This window comes from Ambystoma mexicanum, chromosome 11 (assembly GCF_040938575.1).
Source record: "Ambystoma mexicanum isolate Mex_15411 chromosome 11, UKY_AmexF1_1, whole genome shotgun sequence".
NCBI classification, from domain to species: domain Eukaryota; kingdom Metazoa; phylum Chordata; class Amphibia; order Caudata; family Ambystomatidae; genus Ambystoma; species Ambystoma mexicanum.
Genome location: NC_090934.1, coordinates 292,665,902 through 292,684,370, shown reverse-complemented (window position 1 = coordinate 292,684,370; position 18,469 = coordinate 292,665,902). Strand labels below are relative to the sequence as shown.

At 44.5% G+C, this 18,469-nt stretch overlaps 1 protein-coding gene across 1 annotated transcript in view; it reads left to right on the top strand.

Moving 5' to 3' along the window:
* LAPTM5 (lysosomal protein transmembrane 5) overlaps positions 1–18,469 on the top strand; it is a 148,015-nt gene that overhangs the window by 64,417 nt on the left and 65,129 nt on the right. Inside the window, exons 5-6 of the mRNA XM_069623021.1 lie at positions 4,424–4,549; positions 4,877–4,972. Of these exons, the coding sequence (XP_069479122.1) occupies positions 4,424–4,549; positions 4,877–4,972 (222 nt within the window). The remainder of the gene's footprint in view (positions 1–4,423; positions 4,550–4,876; positions 4,973–18,469) is intronic.

Genomic DNA, 18,469 nt, shown 5'->3' with positions numbered 1-18,469 from the left:
CCGCCAACCAGCAAAGAGACAATGATTCTTGACCCCAAGCTGCCATGTAGGCCAACCTGAAGCCGTCCATCCAGCCACCTTGCCGAACTCCTGCCGCCTGATACTCACAGCTTTTTCCTGTCTTGAACTCTGTCCCAGGAGCTGCAAAGCACCCTGGAACCGATTTGATGGTGTCGAGCATCAAGATAATCTCAAGCACCAGGTACATTGTGGTTCTGTCCCCCTGGTCCTTCTCCGAATGCCCCTAGTGATATTTACGAACTCTTGCTCCCTTGATGCTGAAACCAAATAACCTTGAACAGTTAAGACTGATTGCTTTACCGACTACTCTCCTGTCAGTATCCAGAGTGCTTCCCTTTACTTCATAAAATTGTCTGTCCTCTGTGTTCCTTTACAGGGTGGGTTGTATTTTGAAGTGTGCTAGAACTGTCTGTTGCAATAAGAATAAAGTAGATATTTGAATACAACCTTGACTGGACAGTCCTTTTTATCATTGGGTAATAATTGGATTTTCGCTGTGTTGCAACTAACCAACGATCCACGACCTTGCGGATATAAGCCTGCCGTTCCGTCCACATTACCAAAATTGGACAAGGAGGTTTATAATTGACTTGTGTTTCTAATCTGTACGGATCCCTTCTGGTGTACTAGACATGTGGGGCTGATTGATCGTTTCGAAACCAATATTTATCCCTGGACCACTGGTGCCCCAGAAGTTGCTTCGTCACTGGCACATCATGCAAGACCAACTTTGCAAACAATTTCCAGTTTGGCACATCAGGAGAGACCAACTTTGCAAACAATTTCCAGTTTCTGTTATGCCCCACCTCATGGCTGCTTTGCTTTATGCTCACTTAACCCATCACTGCTAGCCTTAACTGCGCATTCACAGCAAATGTTACCTTCTGCAGATGAGCTGTAGAAGGAAGGCCAGTGCTGCCCATGGTGGTCTGGTGCTTCGAGGGGCAGCAAGGCTACAAGCCACAGCGCTTCTGTTTTGCTTGAATAATCATAAAAGTGTTGGTTCCATGCCTTACAGCTCTATGTCACCTGACAGTGGAAATGGGAAGCTACAGTTTGACCATGTATGATGGCCAAACGTTTACATATCTTATTAAGAGCTATTTATATGTTGACAAGCCATGGCAAGTGATGCCACAGGTCTTGTTTCAAAGCACAGGCAGCATCGCCAGATCCATCCTCAATGCTTTCTAACCTCAGGGATTTTCCCAGAAGCTTTCATATCATACCACATCAAACTCCTCCATAAAACAATATCTCTTGACCCCCTCGAACAGCAAACTACCGACCTATTTCTAACACCCATTTCCTAGCCAAACTAACTGACTGCACTGCCTATTTCCAACTCAGTACTTTCATGGAAACCAACCAGCTCCTCGACCCTGCCCAGTCCAGTTTCAGACCCCTTCACAGAACTGAATCATTCCTAGTCTCCATATGGGATGACCTCAAAAACACCACAGGCAAAGAGGGCTGTGCAGCACTCATGCTACTTGACCTCTTAGGAGCATTTGACATCATTAACCACAGCATCCTCATTGAGAGGCTCCACTCCCTTTGCATTAGGGACACAGCACTGAAGTGGATCTCCTCATACTTTGCAAACAGACAACAAACCACTTACCTCCATCCTTTCATCACATCCGCTCAACCAGTCACTAACAGAGCCCCACAAGGCACTTGCCTATCCCCCGCTCCTTTTCAACTTCTACATGAGCCCTCTCTCCGCAATCATAGGCGCACACAACCTCAACTGCTACTACTATGGCGTTGACACTCAAATAATTTTCAGAATCGCTAAGTCTGTCTCCACCCCCCACCAGACCTTGCATCCTGCCTCACAGACTGTGATTGCTGGATGACTGTCAGCCATCTCCTGCTCAATCCTGGGAAAACAGAGATCATGATCTGTGGAAAAACAGAACTCTTCCAGCAACCCACCCCCTGGCCTCCCTCCCTAAGCCCCGCCACCTCATCCGCCACAGTCAAAAACCTGGGCTGCACAATGGACACTGACCTGACTCTATCACTACACATTAACACTGTGTCAAAATCCTGCTACCTTTATTCCAGCATACTCAGACGCATCTTCCCTTCCCTCTCCTACCCCAACAGAGTGACGGCAATCATGCCCATTGTCCTCTCCCGACTAGAGTACGCAAACTTTATCTGGGTGCCACTGCCTACCAACTCAAAACGCTCCACAGAGTCCCGAACTCTGCAGCTAGGCTCCTCCTCACCCTCGGCCGAAGAGAGCACATCATGCCCGACCTCTGTACCCTCAAAGGGATCTAAATCGGATACCTGCAACAGAAAATCACCCACTATCACCCCACTATAAACCTGCGCTCAGGCATCTCTCTCTTTATGGTGCTTGCCCCTTCCAAATCAACCAGAATTGGAGGCACCACTTTCTCTGTCCAATCGCCACCTATCTACAACTCTTTCCCGCTTAACATCAGATGCATAGAGGACCACCTGTCTTTCTGGAGGGCCATCAAGGCGTGGCTATTCCTCTCTTCACCATGCCTAGCCCTGACCTCACCCCTGAACTAACTACTTAATCCCAAAAGGACAGCAGAATGAAAAAATAACCAAAGAATGGCAAGCCAATGTGTTGTACTTGGATGAACTGTGAGAGAAGCCTATGCATTGCACTTGGATGAACCTTAAGGGCAGTCAGTGTGGTGCATCTGGGTGAACGTTGAAGGTAGCTGGTGGATTTTGATTTGGCTAGAGTTTATGGGCAGCCCAAGTGTTGCATCTGGCTGAATTGTGAGGGTAGCTAATGTATTGCATTTAATTACATTCTGATGAATTCGAGAATATACAATGTATTGTATTTAGACTCATTTCCAGGGTGGCTAACTTATTGACCTTTGATAAATTTGAGGGGAGCAAATGTAGGGCACTGAGACACATGTATAGGGTGGCCACTATGTCTGCATCTAGATGAAGCTATGTAGGTAGGCAATTGTATCGATGAAATCACAACTACCACTAGAATTAAGCTTTCCCCCATGTCAAAATTCGGTCTAGCTGCTCACATAATGTCTCTCCTGCTTCACCTCCTTTGCAGAACCCTTCTACTATTAGAATGCAGCTATCTCCCATGATAGAATGTAGTCTTCTAGCTGCATACATAAGATCTCTCTCGCATACTTAACAGATTACCCTCAAGACCCATGCACTACTCCTAGACAATTTGCAGAACACCTATTCCACTAGAATGTAGCTACTCCCACAGTACAATTGGGTCTAGCTGCACACATAATGTCTCTCCTGCTTTTCATACTTTGCACTACACCTCTGCCATTAGAATGCAGCTATCCCCCACGATGAACATTCGATCTAGCTGCCACATAATGTCTCTCATACTTCCACAACACCTCTGCCATTAGAATGCAGAAAATGTAGTCTAGCTGTACACATAATGTCTCCCTCGCACACTCCAGACTACCCTCAGCACCCACACACTACTCTAAGACACTTTGCACAACACGCCTGCCGTTAGAATGCAGCAATCCCCCATGACAAATTTAGGTTTAGCTGCACACATAATGTCTCTCCTCCTTCACATATTTTGCACAGCTCTTCTGCCATTACAATGCAGCTATCCCCTGCTATAAAATTTCGTTTAGATGCACACATAATGTCTCTCCTGCTTCACATACATTTCACAACAGCTCTGCCTTAGAATGCAGCTACCCCCCACAGTAAAAATGTGGCTTAGCTGCACACTTAATGTCTCTCTCGCATACTCTCCAGAGTATCCTCAGCACCCATGCCCTACTCTAAGACACTTTGCACATACCTCTGCCATCAGAATGCAGCTATCCCCCATGATAACATTTGGTCTAGCTGCACATATAATATCTCTCCTGCTTCAGATAATTTGCACAACACCTGCGCCATTTAGAATGCAGCTTTCCCACACAATACATTTTTTTCTAGCTGCACACATAAAATCTGTCTCGCATACTCCCCAGACTACCTCTCTGCACCCACCCACATGCCTGCTCAACATGGGTGACTAGCAGGGACTTGCCCACCCCTACCAAGCTTCGCATTTGCTAAAATGCACACACGCATTCTACAACTCTCTGACAAATTTCCCATACTTGGACTTTGGTCCCCAAGGGTGTTCAATTTACAGCGCGTTGAGACCATACCAATGCTGAAAGGCGCTATACAAATCGCCATTGCATCACATTACATTACATTTCAGAAACCAATTCCACACTCATCATTCACCTTTTAGAGTTCACATAACAAGGGAAATGAATGAGATGAGTAAACCGAAGGCGATTTAGAATCTTGAAACAGCTTCTCTGCAATGCCCAACTTTCACCAAAACAAAAACAATATCAAATGATGTTTTTCATTTTGTTTTTTTCAAAAGGCCGCACCCTCCCAGGACTCCTTTACGATGACACAGATTCTGGACTTCATCCTCAGCTTGCTTAACCTCTGCAGCTCCTACACGGAACTCCCGGCTTACTTCAACTTTGGGTCCATGAACCACATCGTAAGTTATTCTCTATCTGAAATATTATTGGACTGATTTCCATTTAGAAGTAAATCCACGAAGGAGCATGATTGGTCCCTGGGTTTCAAAGATAACAAAGCCTCAAAATAAAATGTCTAAATACTCTGACATCCGATACCCCTGTTATTCACCTGAGAAGCACCAGTGCAGAAGGAATGTGTGAGCCAAACCCACCCACCACAACTCTAACCTGCTACCCTCTAAGAGCCCCCACCACACCACCGTTTGTATACAATGAATTGCACATGATGACTTATCAGACTGGGCTATCATACTAACATTTTGTTTTTGCGTTTCCTTTTTCAGAATTACTTTCCAAGCAAGCCACTGCTTTCGCCGATGAAGTCCATCAAGATGCTGATCTGCTTTAGCGTGCTCTTCATTGGTATCATCCTCTTAAAGGTACATAATGCGGAGCAAACAAGTGTGAAGGGAGCGCTACTCGTTCATTGGGTGTATGTGTGTATGACACTGCTGTGGTCAGTACACAAGAAGGTTCAGATCACAGATTGTACACATCATGGGAAGGGAGATGAATATGAGGCGCAATGTCACAGCCGATGTGGAGGTGATGGAGACTGTGCACGAGGCAAGCAAGGTTGGGCATTGTGTGACGTCGAATCCCCTGTACCTGTACTTTTCTTCTGTGCCCAGAAAGAATGAGGTGCCGGCGGTGCCAGACCTGGGGTGAGGTGCACATCCCCTGGCAGGCAAAAGGAAAACCTGGCAGCATCCGTAGATAAAGATTTGTCCACATACCAGAGATCTGCTGATTCCCAATTCGTGAAGTATGGCTAAGGGTAGTTCTGGATGCTGATTTGCAGTGGTTGTCATACCATGAGGCTGCACCTGATTAAGGGTATTGGATATGCTAAGGAGCAGGTAACTATAGGGTGTGCATCATACAACCAAATCCTACATATATCTGCGTAAAAATGAAAAGAAGCATACCCCAATGCAGGCGCTCCATTCTCAAAAATTGTTTTAAACTTAATATGTAAGGCATCAGGTTTATTGTCGACATAAACCAGCAAACATTGCTTCATTTTGCATAAACACTTTAAATTCTCCAGTGAGAGTGTTAGTAAGTGACTTGTAAAGACATCACCTAACTGCTACAATTAACAGAAAGAAGCTGCCTCAATTCACAGAAAGAAACTGCTAACTATATGGCCACGAGTTTCGGCCATTTGGGCTTTTTCAAGGCAAGAGTCAAAATCCCAAATCCACACTGTCTCAAAACTTGAATAGTAAAGCTGTTATTTGACAGACGGCAAAGGGGAGAGAGATGGAAGAGAGGCAAGTGTCCAATTAGAGGAGAGGTGGAGAAAAAAAATGATAAAACAAGAGTCAGAACATAGACAATGGTACATGCGTTCTTATGAAACAAAAAGTGAAAACAAGTGGAGTCATACGTTGTTCTTTGTCATGGCTATTTTGCCCTTTATACATTTATTTGATAAAACATCCATCTTCAATAGTCAAATGAGGATACAACGGTTTCAAATATTAAGTGCCCATGACTAAATGTATACCGTTATTATCGTGAGAACAAGAACTGTCATATTTAACAGGAAATGCACGTCAAAATGAAAGAGATACCCTTTACTTTAAAGTTCACAAGTTTAAAAAACACTCACTTCACATGCGCATTGCTATTGGGTGGTTATTGTGGGTCAATTTAGCGGCCCCTGGATAGTGACAAGTTGATTGCAAATTTGCGATATTCTGAATATAGGGTCACGTCCTGTATAATTAGAGACAGGATTAATCTGCTACATTGTTTGTCCATCATTCTATCTGTATTGTTGTGAAACTGATCAACATACAGTATGAAGCTTTATTGCCACCCATAATTTTGCTAGATAAAATTTTACTGTTCAATTAATCAATAAGGATACACGTTTTTAACAGTTAAGTGCCCATAGCTAACTTGTCTACTTTTATTGTGGTCGCAATGAGAGATATGATATTTAGAAGAGAATATCCAGTCTTGGATGTCCAGTGCATACTTGAAGCTCAACCCCTACAAGATCGAATTCCTACTACTCACCAACACCCCCCTCCAAGCCTATGAAACCTTCTCCCCATCAGCATCAGACTCGCCTCCACTCTCTGTCTCCTCAACACCTAGGCCATCACATCTCCCCGCCTGTGCTACCTGACTCTCTAGACGCCGCGCCGTCTGCCCCTCTCCCCCCTGCCCCCCTGTACAGCTGTTCCCCTTCTGCGTTCCACTCTGTATCCTTCCCCCGCTGTCGGTGCTCAATAGATACAATAATAATACTGAAAATAATTCACAGAAGATGTGCTGCTTCAGTCTTGACATATCTCTCCCATTTAAGGATACGCAATGGTAAAAAGAAAAAGTGAAATGTTTGAGCCAGTGCTTTTTAATAACAGGGAATTCCTCTGGGTACTATTGTGATATGGTACAGGAAGAGGCCACATATATTAATGCTTTATAGTAGTAATTACTAGCCTAGAAGGAGTTACACAATGACCTGTTAGAGAAGCTGTCAGCTCGTCGCAATGCCCGATCTTTCTGATGGCCCAATTTCTGTCCCCTGTCCTTATATATCACTTCCACCAAATGCTTTCTTCCAAAGCCTCACAAGGAGAGTTCTCCTCTCTGTCCTACAAATGCCTTAGGGACAATTGTCCTTTGTGTCATCTCGTTTAAAGACATAAATGGTGCTATTCCTGTGCATACTTTCTTAGCTTGCCTGTGCCATTTGTATGAAAAGTTGCCCATAGTTTCTCCCCGTGCCGCTTCCGGTCCCGCTCGCTACTCGGCACCCTGCAGTGAAATGCTCTGCCCCCACATCAGTGCCAATCTGTCCCTAATGCTGCATCTCACATCGAGGTAATGACCTGCTATGACTTACCCTAGTAACCTATCCCCACGGAGAATATCACAGATGCAGGCACTCAATGTAAGTATCTAAATTGATAACCTGTAATGTACGGGCTCTTTTGTTTATGCTACTAATGTCTGTTACTTGTCTGTGTCCCCGGTCCAGATCCCACCATGCTACCCTTTTATCAACTGGTTCACTCTCACTCAGTCACCCCCGAATTGGCATGATGCCCTACTGAGGAGCTGCCTCTGTGATCTGCACGATTTCCTTTCTAATCAAAATGGCATCCATGTTTTTCAATGCAAAATTCATTAAAAGTACACATTAGAGAAGAGGTTCAAATATGCATACATCAGTGTAAAGGGTGGGGGTAGTCAAGCCTAAACTGCTAGCATGTCCCATCTGCATGCAGCAATACCAGACACGTTTGGCCTAGTTAGGCCTGATCCTTCAGGTCCATTTAATTCCTTAGTCACAGCCATGCCAGGACTGGCCTATCGAGCAGTAGGTAAATGCCCAAAGTCAAGTCCCAACACGCTGGTGGGGGCCAGTTTTTGGTCAAAATAGGCCAGTTTGTTGCCAAAGTGGGCTAGTTTGATGATTTATTGCACTGTGCAGCTAGTAGTTTTGACCAATGTTAAAGCACAGCTATTTAAAATGTACGATTTGCAACACATTTTTATCAAAAATAAACCCTTTGGTACTACTCACACAGTCTTTCACAAAAGGAATGAATTGCCATTTTCAAGTGTGGTGATCGAGCCAGTTTTATGCCCCAGTCCGACCCTGGTCACAGCAAGCTCAGGATGGAAGTCTGGGTGCATTCATTGTCCCACTGACTGAGAAATATGCAAAACCTTGTTTAGAAATAATTGAGCCAATGTTTTTTAATCACTGGAAATGCGTATGTGTCTTGTCCCCCAACCCCTGAACATTTCTCCCCTGCCATTTATTGTATATAGAACCTGTCACCCCCCTGTAAATAACTCGTGCATGTCCTTTGTCGGTTGTTACTTTGCCTGGTTCATTCTCCACCATACCCCTAACATAATCTGGCCAATGTCCCATTACACAAGTCGTGTGCAAAACACCAGCTACCTGGCTACTGTTTGTACCTATTTATGTGTTTCTTGGCAAAACACCATGCCCTTCTCAATAAATACAAATAAAAACAGAAGGGGACTGTGACGAATCAACTTCCGGGCCACCAGTGGTTCAGGGATGAATATTGGTTTTCGAAACACAAGCAAATTATAAACCTCCTTGTCCAATTTTGGTAACGTGGACAGAATGGCAGGCTTATGTCTGCAAGGTCATGGATCGTTGGTTAATTGCAACACAGCGAAAATACAATGATTACACAATGATAAATGAGACTGACCCGTCAAGTTTGTATAAAAATATCTACTTTATTAGTATCACAACAGGCAAGTCTAGCACACTACAAAATACAACCAACCCTGTAAAGGAATGCAGAGGACAGTTTCAAGAAGGAAAAGGGATGCACTCTGGTTACTGACAGGAGGGTAGTTGGTAAAGTAATTAATCGCAATAGTTCAAGTATACTTGGTTTCAGCACAAAGGGAGCAATGGGCTGTAAAATGTCACTAGGGGCCTCGGGAGAAGGATCAGGGGGACAGGACCACAATGTACCTTGTGCTTGTAGATGTTCTTGGTGCTCAACAGACTAGAACCAGTTTCAGGGCGCTTTGCAGCTCCTGCAACAGAGTTCAAGATGGTAGAGAGCTGCGAGTATCAGGTGGCAGCCAGTTCGGCGAGCGAGGCTGGACAGACGGATGCAGGATGGCCTACACAGCAGCTCGTGTCAGGAATCGTTGTCTCGGTGCTGGTTGGCAGGTCTGAAGCACTGGTCAAGGCGTCTCTGACAACGTTAATGACTGTGGCGTGACAACAGTCAGCAGTGCAGTCGGTTGCAGCTCGAGTGGCTTGACTGGCTGGAAAATGTCCTTTAAGATGGACACTGGTTGATGCTTGTTGTTGCACTCCTCCTAGCTTCTTCGCTGGGCTCGTGTCGTCCTTTAATGCAGACGGCCCAAAGATGAAGAGAGTGCTACAGGCAGCGGCTTTGTCCTGAATATGGTTCAGAGACTCTCTGGCACTTCCCACCGAGGAAGCTTGCTTGCAGAGTCAAGCAGGGCACACTGTGTGCTGACTTGGTGCCAGTTCTGGAGCTGCTGGAGGGTCCTATGGGTTCAGTATCTCCCTCTGTTCCCTGGGATATTTTTAGGGGAGGGATCTTGATGCCCTCTTTGGAAATCCTGGCCTTCCTTCAATGGTGAAAGCTGCAAGGCAAACTGTACCTTCAGCCAGGGCTCAAATTAGTTCTTCTTCTTACTCCTTGCAAAGTCTTCAGATGATCTGCCAAAAGAGGGGCTTGACCTTCTTTTAAAGCCAAATGGGCCACAGTGATTGGTGTGGTCTAGGCCTACCTTAGTGAACCAATCATGGGTCCCCACCAACAATCTGCTGTATGCATGAGGTCATAACCAGAGTGCTTTGCAACAGAAAAGGTAAAGGGGTTACCTTTGCTTGTGAGAGAAAGCACATTTTCAAAAGGAGTGAAACACCCCACTCCCAGTGCAGTGGACGGGTGGATGATCTGCCTACGGGAGCCTGGGCAGTATGAAACTGCATCCAGTTTTACACCACACTGCTAAATCCCATAAAACCGTTGCGACCAATTTTACTACGACCCGAGACATTGGAAGGCGTCGAGAAACCCAGCTTGATGCTGTGAAGCTACGGAAGAAAGGCAATAAGAGATCTAACAGTGGCTCTGTCCCACTTGACTTGTTAGATGGGCCCTACAGACATTTAAGACCCCACTTGATACCTTAAAAGATATATGCCCTCATTATAGGTTTGCCAGTATCTCACCGGTAATTCCGGTGGGACACCGCCAAACCTTCCTTACCATCTCCGAATCCCGATATCTCGGCATTAACACAATATTATGGGTGGCGGAGAGCTGGTAAATTCACATTGCCATTGAGTCCCATAAGACTCCATGGGATGGGATTTCCTAAATCACTGGCACCGTTAGTATATGTGCTGGTTATTCAGGCATTTATTTGCCAGTAGAGGCCTGATCCGTGGCCCCGACCAGGAAACGAAGTGTGCCGGTCCGGAAAAAATACCAGAGCTAGAATTTCCAGTATTTTTTCCGGCATTTTTACCAGACAAGTCCACGTATAATGAAGTACATATTCTTACACTTACTTGCTTACTTTTCTACAAGCCTATTATTACCTGTATATCCCTGTTTTTCTTACTCAAAGTGCCCCTTTCCACTAAGGTCTACATTTACTGTGCATTGGATTACAGGGGTAGGTTGTTAGCATTTTAATATTTTGTATATTCTTTTAGTTGAATTAAACTCATTTTTACAGAACCTGTCAGGAGCCAGGAAGATTGCCAGGGACACTTGCAGGTTTGCCACTTCCGCTGGCAGAGTTCTTAGTTACCAGTCTTCCAGCAGCAGTCAGGCTTTCCAAAGGGAGGTCGCTTCAAATGTTCCCTTCAAGCACCCCCACAATGACACGTTGAGTCATTATCTTCAACCTAATTCGACTGGGGTAGAGAAGGAAAAACCAAGTGGGGCCCAGTGATCCAGCAAAGGGGGTGAGGAAGTGACCCCAGTTCTTTGCATTATTGTACCTGCACTTTATGCTTATGCCTTCATAGATGCAGAATGTTAAGTATCACAATCCAAAGAAAAAATCAAATGGCGGTGTGGGGGTGCTTACATGTAACATTGAGCTGCCAGGAGTATTTGCAGAGAACTGTTACAATGATGGTGCGTGCAAAGCAATATGATAACCCAAAAGATGTAATGATTTCCCATGTAAGGAGCAAGTGGATCATCCTTTAATGCTCATTTCCTTGCATGATGGTATTTGTAGTTTTCCTTTTCCATTATAAAAGTGAGTCTAGAGGTGGCAGAAGGCAAGGAAAGAAGGGTGGACTGGCTCTGCTATTCACAAACAGAATAGGACAACATGAAATGCCAGTGGATAAAAGGTGCAGTGCTGCAAACAAATTAAACGTGTTCTTTTATTTTGAATGAAGCGAACAGCTAACCCCATTTATCTTACCTTTTCATTTAACCATTATTCAGTCCACTCCTGGTCTTGGTGGGAGTTTGACGTTAAAGACAGATGGCCTGTCACTCTTAACAATATGAATATTAGCATTTTCCATGAAGACTTTTACCTGTTCACTCAAAGGGGTTACTGAAGAGGACCTGCAATTATGACCCATCCACCCTTAAGAACTGCCTGCTGTGCAACCCCTGACTAACACAGGGGTAGACATTGCAGCACAGAGTGCAAATAGGAGCAGAGCATGAAGCTTTGATGGGCCACTCCAGTCATTAGGGACTAAACTGGACTTCAGACACCTCTGGCCCAACCGGCTCGGAGCAGAGTATATGGGGTAAATAAGGTGGCTGGGGTGGGCATTGATCTGACAGGAAATAACGACACGTTAAAAGGGGAATTACTGCAAGGTTCTGCTGCCATTTCCAAAACCTCTCCATAAGTCAGCAGTGAAGGACGATGCAGGGGTGCAAAAGATTGGAAGGTCCAAAAGGCACCATTCATAATTCACGAGTGGTAGAGTCCAGTTAAGCCCCCTGATTGTTGGGAAATGGAGCTCAGCGTGAGCGAGGGAGAGAAGAAGAGAGAGAGAGAGCGAGAGAGAGAGGGCGAGAGAGAGAGACAGGGAGAGTGGTAGAGAGAAAGAGAGAGAGCAGAAGAGAGAGTGAACAAGAGAGAGACAAGGAGCAAGAGAGAGAGAGAGGTGGGGAGAGACCACTAGCTCGGCATATATTTCTTACTAGACTTTGCTTGCCTTACTTCTCAGTGCGTTTCGTCAATGAAGACCAAATGCCACCCTGTTCTGAGTCATGAATATCGGCAACCTGGAAACCTTGCTGGGTATATAAATGTGCAACGTATGAACATTGTCCAATCCAAATATGATCAAAGTGTGAAACCTGCTGAGTATAAATGATAGAGTTCTTGTACCCATGCAAGTTCCTAACTGCCCGCAGTATGTTTTGCCCATTTATGGGGTCAATATGAAAGCAAATGCCATCCCTCTGACCCTCTCCTTTCTTCCTCCATCATTCCTGACTGCTGATCTGCCATCAGTTCTGGTGTACTTCCAATGATGTCTGCCTCAACACTAGCAAGCCTGGGATGCTTCTTATTCGGACTCCAGCCCCCACTTTCTGCCTCTCATTCTGGCCATCTTCTATAGGCTCTCCCCCTTCTCCTTTGTCTGAAGCCAGAAACCTGGGAGTCATCTTTGACCCCTCTCTTTCCTTCCTCCCTCACATTCAGGACCTTGCCAAGAAGTCCCACTTTCAACTCTACCTCTTTAAAGGAATTCTTCCTTTCCTAACTTTCCCCCAGAAGCTCAATCTCTCAAGAGTTCTGGTTCTCTCTAGAGTAGACTACTGTAATAGCCTTTTCCTTAATCCACTCGCCTCGTCTCTACGACCCCTCCAGCTAATCCAGAACAGGGCTGCAAGCCTTATCATTGGCCTCAAGCAAGCCTAGGGACTGCATCTCTCCAGGCCTAAAAACTCTCTACTTGCTTGCGGTTGCTGCAAGGATCAAATTCAAATCCCTTTGCCTCATCCATAAGGCTGTCTGGGGCCGGGGACCATGCTACCTACAACTTGCTCTCACTGAATACGCTCCCTCCAGATCTCTAGGCTCATCCGGCACCAACTCCTTGTGTGTTAAGTGCTTCTCTAAACAGCAAGCAGGTGGCCAATCTCTTTCCTCAGCAGGTTCCCTCCTACGGAACAGCCTCCCCCTTCCTCTTCGTCTCGAGACAGATCTTATCAAATTTCCAGAAGCTCAAGACTTTCCTTTTCATTTCCTCTTTTTCTTCATCCTTCCTTTGCTAAAATCCCACAGTTGCTGAGATTGGTGACCAGGGCCCTTATGTGTCCACCTGGGCCCTGGCCTCTCATACCCAATTGCCTTCAGCCCCTGCCCACTCCCAGCACTTCCTTCACCCACTGGCCTTTCCACCACAAGCCTGCGCTTACTTTACCTATATGCAGCTGACCACTGTCTTGATATGGGCAAAATCTTCCTCGGGGCCAGCCCTTTGAGAGCAAAAATACCCAATTCAGCCCAAAATACAGGTTCTATTGTGCTGAGCAGTGATCTCATGCTAGTGACAAATGACACCCTCAAAGTTTTTAGCATATTTATTCTAAGCAGTGAATTTCATATACATTTGGTATTCAAGTTAGAGAATATTACAAAGCATAAAACAAAGAGCAATGCAAAAAACAAAGAGCAATGCAAAATATAGTGAAACATGGAACTTAGATAAACATAGAGAAATATAGAGAAACATAGAGAAACACAGTCTTACGTCCCTTAATCAGCCCTGGGAGACCTGGGTTTTTCATAAGCTAGCTGTAAAACAAGCCCCGCTCATAGAAAAACAAGGCTGGAGGACACCGTGAGAGCCAATTCCGGGCACCTGACTGTACACGAATCAAGTCCACAGGCGATCTCCCCCTGATCCATGTGTGCATGGATATTTTATAATCTCTTGCTGTCAGTCACCATGACGCACAGTTCCAGAACTTTCCCTGTGCAACTGGCTCATGGAAAAAACCCAGCTCTCTCTGAGATGCTCCCTGCTCGCTCCTACCCCCTCCCTTGGTTCCCATCTGCGCTGGCTGAGGAATGTCTTATCAGTACCTTCCCAGAGAAAAGGAAGATTAGCTTGGAGCCAGGGCTACCGTTAGTGAGGCTGAATATTCTAAGGGAAGCAGGGATGTATTAACCCCATCTGCAAGCTCTAAAAGGCATGCACTCATAGCTTAGTGTTTATAGCGCTTAAGACTGGCTATCTAAGCGCTATATAGGTGCCATGATGTTCCAAACACTCCAAAAACCTATTAGCTACATAGCTAGGGGCCCTCCCTGCCTGTCTATCAACAATGCTTAATTTGACCTATTTCATACTAGGCCTGCATATCCCTTGTAGCTCACTACTGCATAATGGAAGTGCTACAACAGACTACTGTCAGCATTTTTAGCACATACTTTGAATACACTATTGGCTTTCAGCGGCTAATGCTGTCATCTAAAGCCCTGATTGGCAAGGTTGCAATTTCGTGTATCACTACATTCCACCCCTATTCAACGTTTGTGCGACAAATGCTGACTAATACCTATCAATATAGTATTTAGTGCAGTGATAAAGACCTTGGGGCTTTGCAAGAGGTTTAAGCAAACTATCTTATAGCGGTTAGTTAGCGTGGCATGCAAGGTAAAACACTACCTAAACAAAAATGTACACAAAGTGAACAGTGACATATACCCTTGCCAAAACCTGGCCTACACAAAAAATACCTACACCAAGTGAACATGGACATTTACTCTAGCCAAAACATGGCCTACACAAAAATACCTAAATCAATTTTGTATAACTGATTGTCAGTTAAAAAGCAGCATGCAGTTAAAATGTCAAGGCAATCCAGTGTAGTCTAATCTACAATGCACTATTGCATTTATGTATGGTTACCAATTCTAAAACCTGGCAGCCTTTCACCCTAAGGGCCTACCCTCCCCCTGATCCCAGGGCATTCAAGCGTGACTATGGGCTGTGTGACTAGACACTTCCCCCAGGTAGGTGGAACCCAACCAGAAACCATCTAATTTCGTGAACAAGGTGAACCCATGGGCACCAGGTTGTCTAAATAAAAACAATTCTACTAATTTACATCAAAGCATGGCATGTGTTATTCATGCAATCAAAAAGCAAGCAATTCAATCCATATGTATGCTGGTAACTGTAGCTCTGCGTGCCAGTGTGTGGAGGATGGTCGCCCCCACCCAGTAAAAAGCCAACACCTGCTGATTTAACAATGTTTGCCATACAATGCATTGTGTGTATTTAGCAGTCTTGTTGACCTGCCCTATGGCAGACAAAAATGTCTTCATGTCTAAAATTCTGTCATCTTCAGTTGGCTGTCAATACTTGTAGCAGTGCTGGGCATATCAATGGGCCCCACTAGGCCAGAAGTTCTATAGCAGAGCTGGCATCAGAACCCATAGTGGCTAGCTTATTGTGCACAGTTTCTATGTCACAAGCATATAAAGCTCCTGCAATGAATGAATCTAGCTCCCTAGCTACGCGCACTCTAGTGATGGGCCATAGAAATGGACTCCATTTGTAGCAGCTTGGTAGTACTAAGGAAACATTGCCTCATGATAAATCTATGTCTAAGTGTAGCACTGTAATAATGAAGGTGTGCATTACCAGTCTACAATTTACATGTTGTCTTACTACTGGAAAATCTAACAGGTTCACAGTGTCTACCTTCTGTGACTTGGAGAATACCCTTCTTCAAGTGGGATATCTACCATATACAATATTAACTTTAGCCACAAACACCATACTACTATCCGGCAGTGGCTGTTTCATCACACCATGGAAAAAATTCATTTAGTCAAGTTATAGTTCATAAAATCTTGGCGAGAACACTCGCTGCAGTTCTTGGTCAGAAAAACATCACATTAGACAAATTAAACAAATGGTATCCATTCAGTGACAAAAGATGCCTGACAATGTGCCAGGCCAGTACACTAGCAATTCCATGTGGATACTCATTTGTAGCGCTTTTCCAAAGAATTATTCCAAATGTCTACAATCAAAAGGTGACTCTTTGCATTAGTGTGCTGGAGACAGCTGTCCCCACAAAAACATGAAACTGGTTGGTTTAACAAAAACCGTGTCACACTCTGTGTCATAAAATCAAACATCAAGTCAGTCATGGTTTCATTTACCTGCCTTAAGCTGGCTGTAAAAGTATCCAGTGTTTCAAAGATTACCATTTCAAATTATAGCTCATGCACTTGGCAGCATTACTTCAATTAAGAATCTTAACCTACGCACAGGTGACTTTGATGTGCGCACTCATCTTATCTCAAAATTAATTACACTCCTGCTTGCATAATTCTGCTGCCCCAACAGTTCATAAATCATTCTCCTGCCTACGTGCAATGTAGAATATTTTTTTTTTCAAAAAACAAAACATCTCTGGTTAAAGCCATTCAGTTGGAAGAGTAAAACCATTTGGTTTTTTCAGATTCATCTCAACAGTGCATTTAAAAACCATTTTTCAATGTGTTAGCATTCAATTGCTGTGTCACACAGCTGTATGTGGTGCCTGATGTTACAGTCCACAATTCATTGTCCATAGTCCTTTAAACAAGAAAGGGCAAAACATGTCATTTAAATGTGTAGCATCAAATACTTGATAATTAGCCAAGTCTGCATCGTGCCAGTTCAGCAAAAGTTATTACTCTGTTGGACACTATTCGCAGGTTACAGCATTGAGTGCGGTGCAGGGCACGTTAAAGTTGAAATAGCATGTCGCAGTGGCTCGCTTTCTCTGAGAATGCGTCTGACCCTTCTTTGATCAGTGTCACCCACAAACTGCATATTAATTTCTGATATTATGAAATGTCTTGTCGTGCTTTGCCTAGGCAAAATACAAACAGAAATGTTAGGATTTCATCAAAACTTCAATATCAGCGTTATCCACCCCTTCCCATAATACCACCCCCATCTTCAAAAAGTCTCATCAGGTAACTACACACTTTGTCATTGCTACTGCAATTATTTATCACCTTTCTGCATGTTTCTGGGGGCTTATTTACACTCAACCATACGGGGTGTAACTGCCTAATCACAAACTCATTTGTGCAATGCAATCATAGCTGGTCAATGGTACCTCAGACTGATCTGTGCTTTTACAAAGCCATATAGTAAGTACCCAGGTCGCACAATGCTTTTCTTTTTCACCAAAGCGATCACCAATGCCAGGCGCCAACTTGCTTCCAGTGTCTCATGATCTTGATTCAGTTTGCCCTGCTGGCATCACTCCATTTTTCAAAGGTAAAGTCTTTCAGTCCAATACCGCTTACAGTTGTACAAGCAGCTTTGTTTATTTATCTTTCTTTTCTTAGCAGTGTCTTTTCAAGCCTCTGGTTTTTTCACTTGTCATTTTTTCAAAGGGCGTTTGCTGTTTTTGAACCACCCCTTTGAGTGCGATAGTCTAAGCCAGTTTCTTTTGTTGCTTCAACAAATCATTCATTCTTGCACTAAGCCGTGTGGCTTCTGGATCATGGCTAATGTGCAGTGTTCATGTTGTACTTCAAAGCCCCGCTCTGCATGTTGTCTCTTGCAAAACGGCTAAGCACTTTTGTCAGTTTTGCTTCCATCTGGAATGCCATAATGTCTTTGTCAGTTACTCCATCCCTGGCAATGTAGCTTGCAGTTTGCCAGATGTGTATTTTCTCTTCTCAAAGCGCCTAGAGGTTTCTTCTCCAGTGCACAGCGCTTTACTTCAGTTCACATCACATGGAGCATTGGAATGCAGCTTGCACAGCAATAGCGCTTTACTTCACTTCACATCACATCACATGGGAATGCGGTTTGCACAGTAATGTCTGTTGGAATGGGCAGCTGTCTTTTCTTGGCCCATTCACAGATGCATAGGTAAATGTTCAGATGTGATGTGCCCGTCTGCCATCCTGCATGAAGCCTTTGCTCCGTACCACAGTTTACTGGGCAAATTCTTTACTTTTTGAACAGCTCTCTCTTTTTGCTCCCCCTTCCTCAGGAATGCAGGCATGTTTATCTTTCGTGTGCACCTGGCAGCGCCATGAGCACGCAGCTTATCTCTTTTGCCTATAACTCTTATACTGTGGCGGCTTCACTTGTTTCAGACAGTTCATCCCGATTAACTCTTTCTTGTACTGTTTCTGCTTTTGTTTGCCTTCACGCACCTCGCCCAAGACAGCTTCAAGGCACAAGCTCTGCACACACAGCAAGACTCTTGTTTTCAAAAGCGGCACTTTTCTTGTAATGTGCGATCTTTCAAGAGAACTCGCAACCCATTAAATCTTTGTGCTATCTTATCACACACAGATGTTTCATTCTGTTGTACCATTGCCAAACTATAACCACT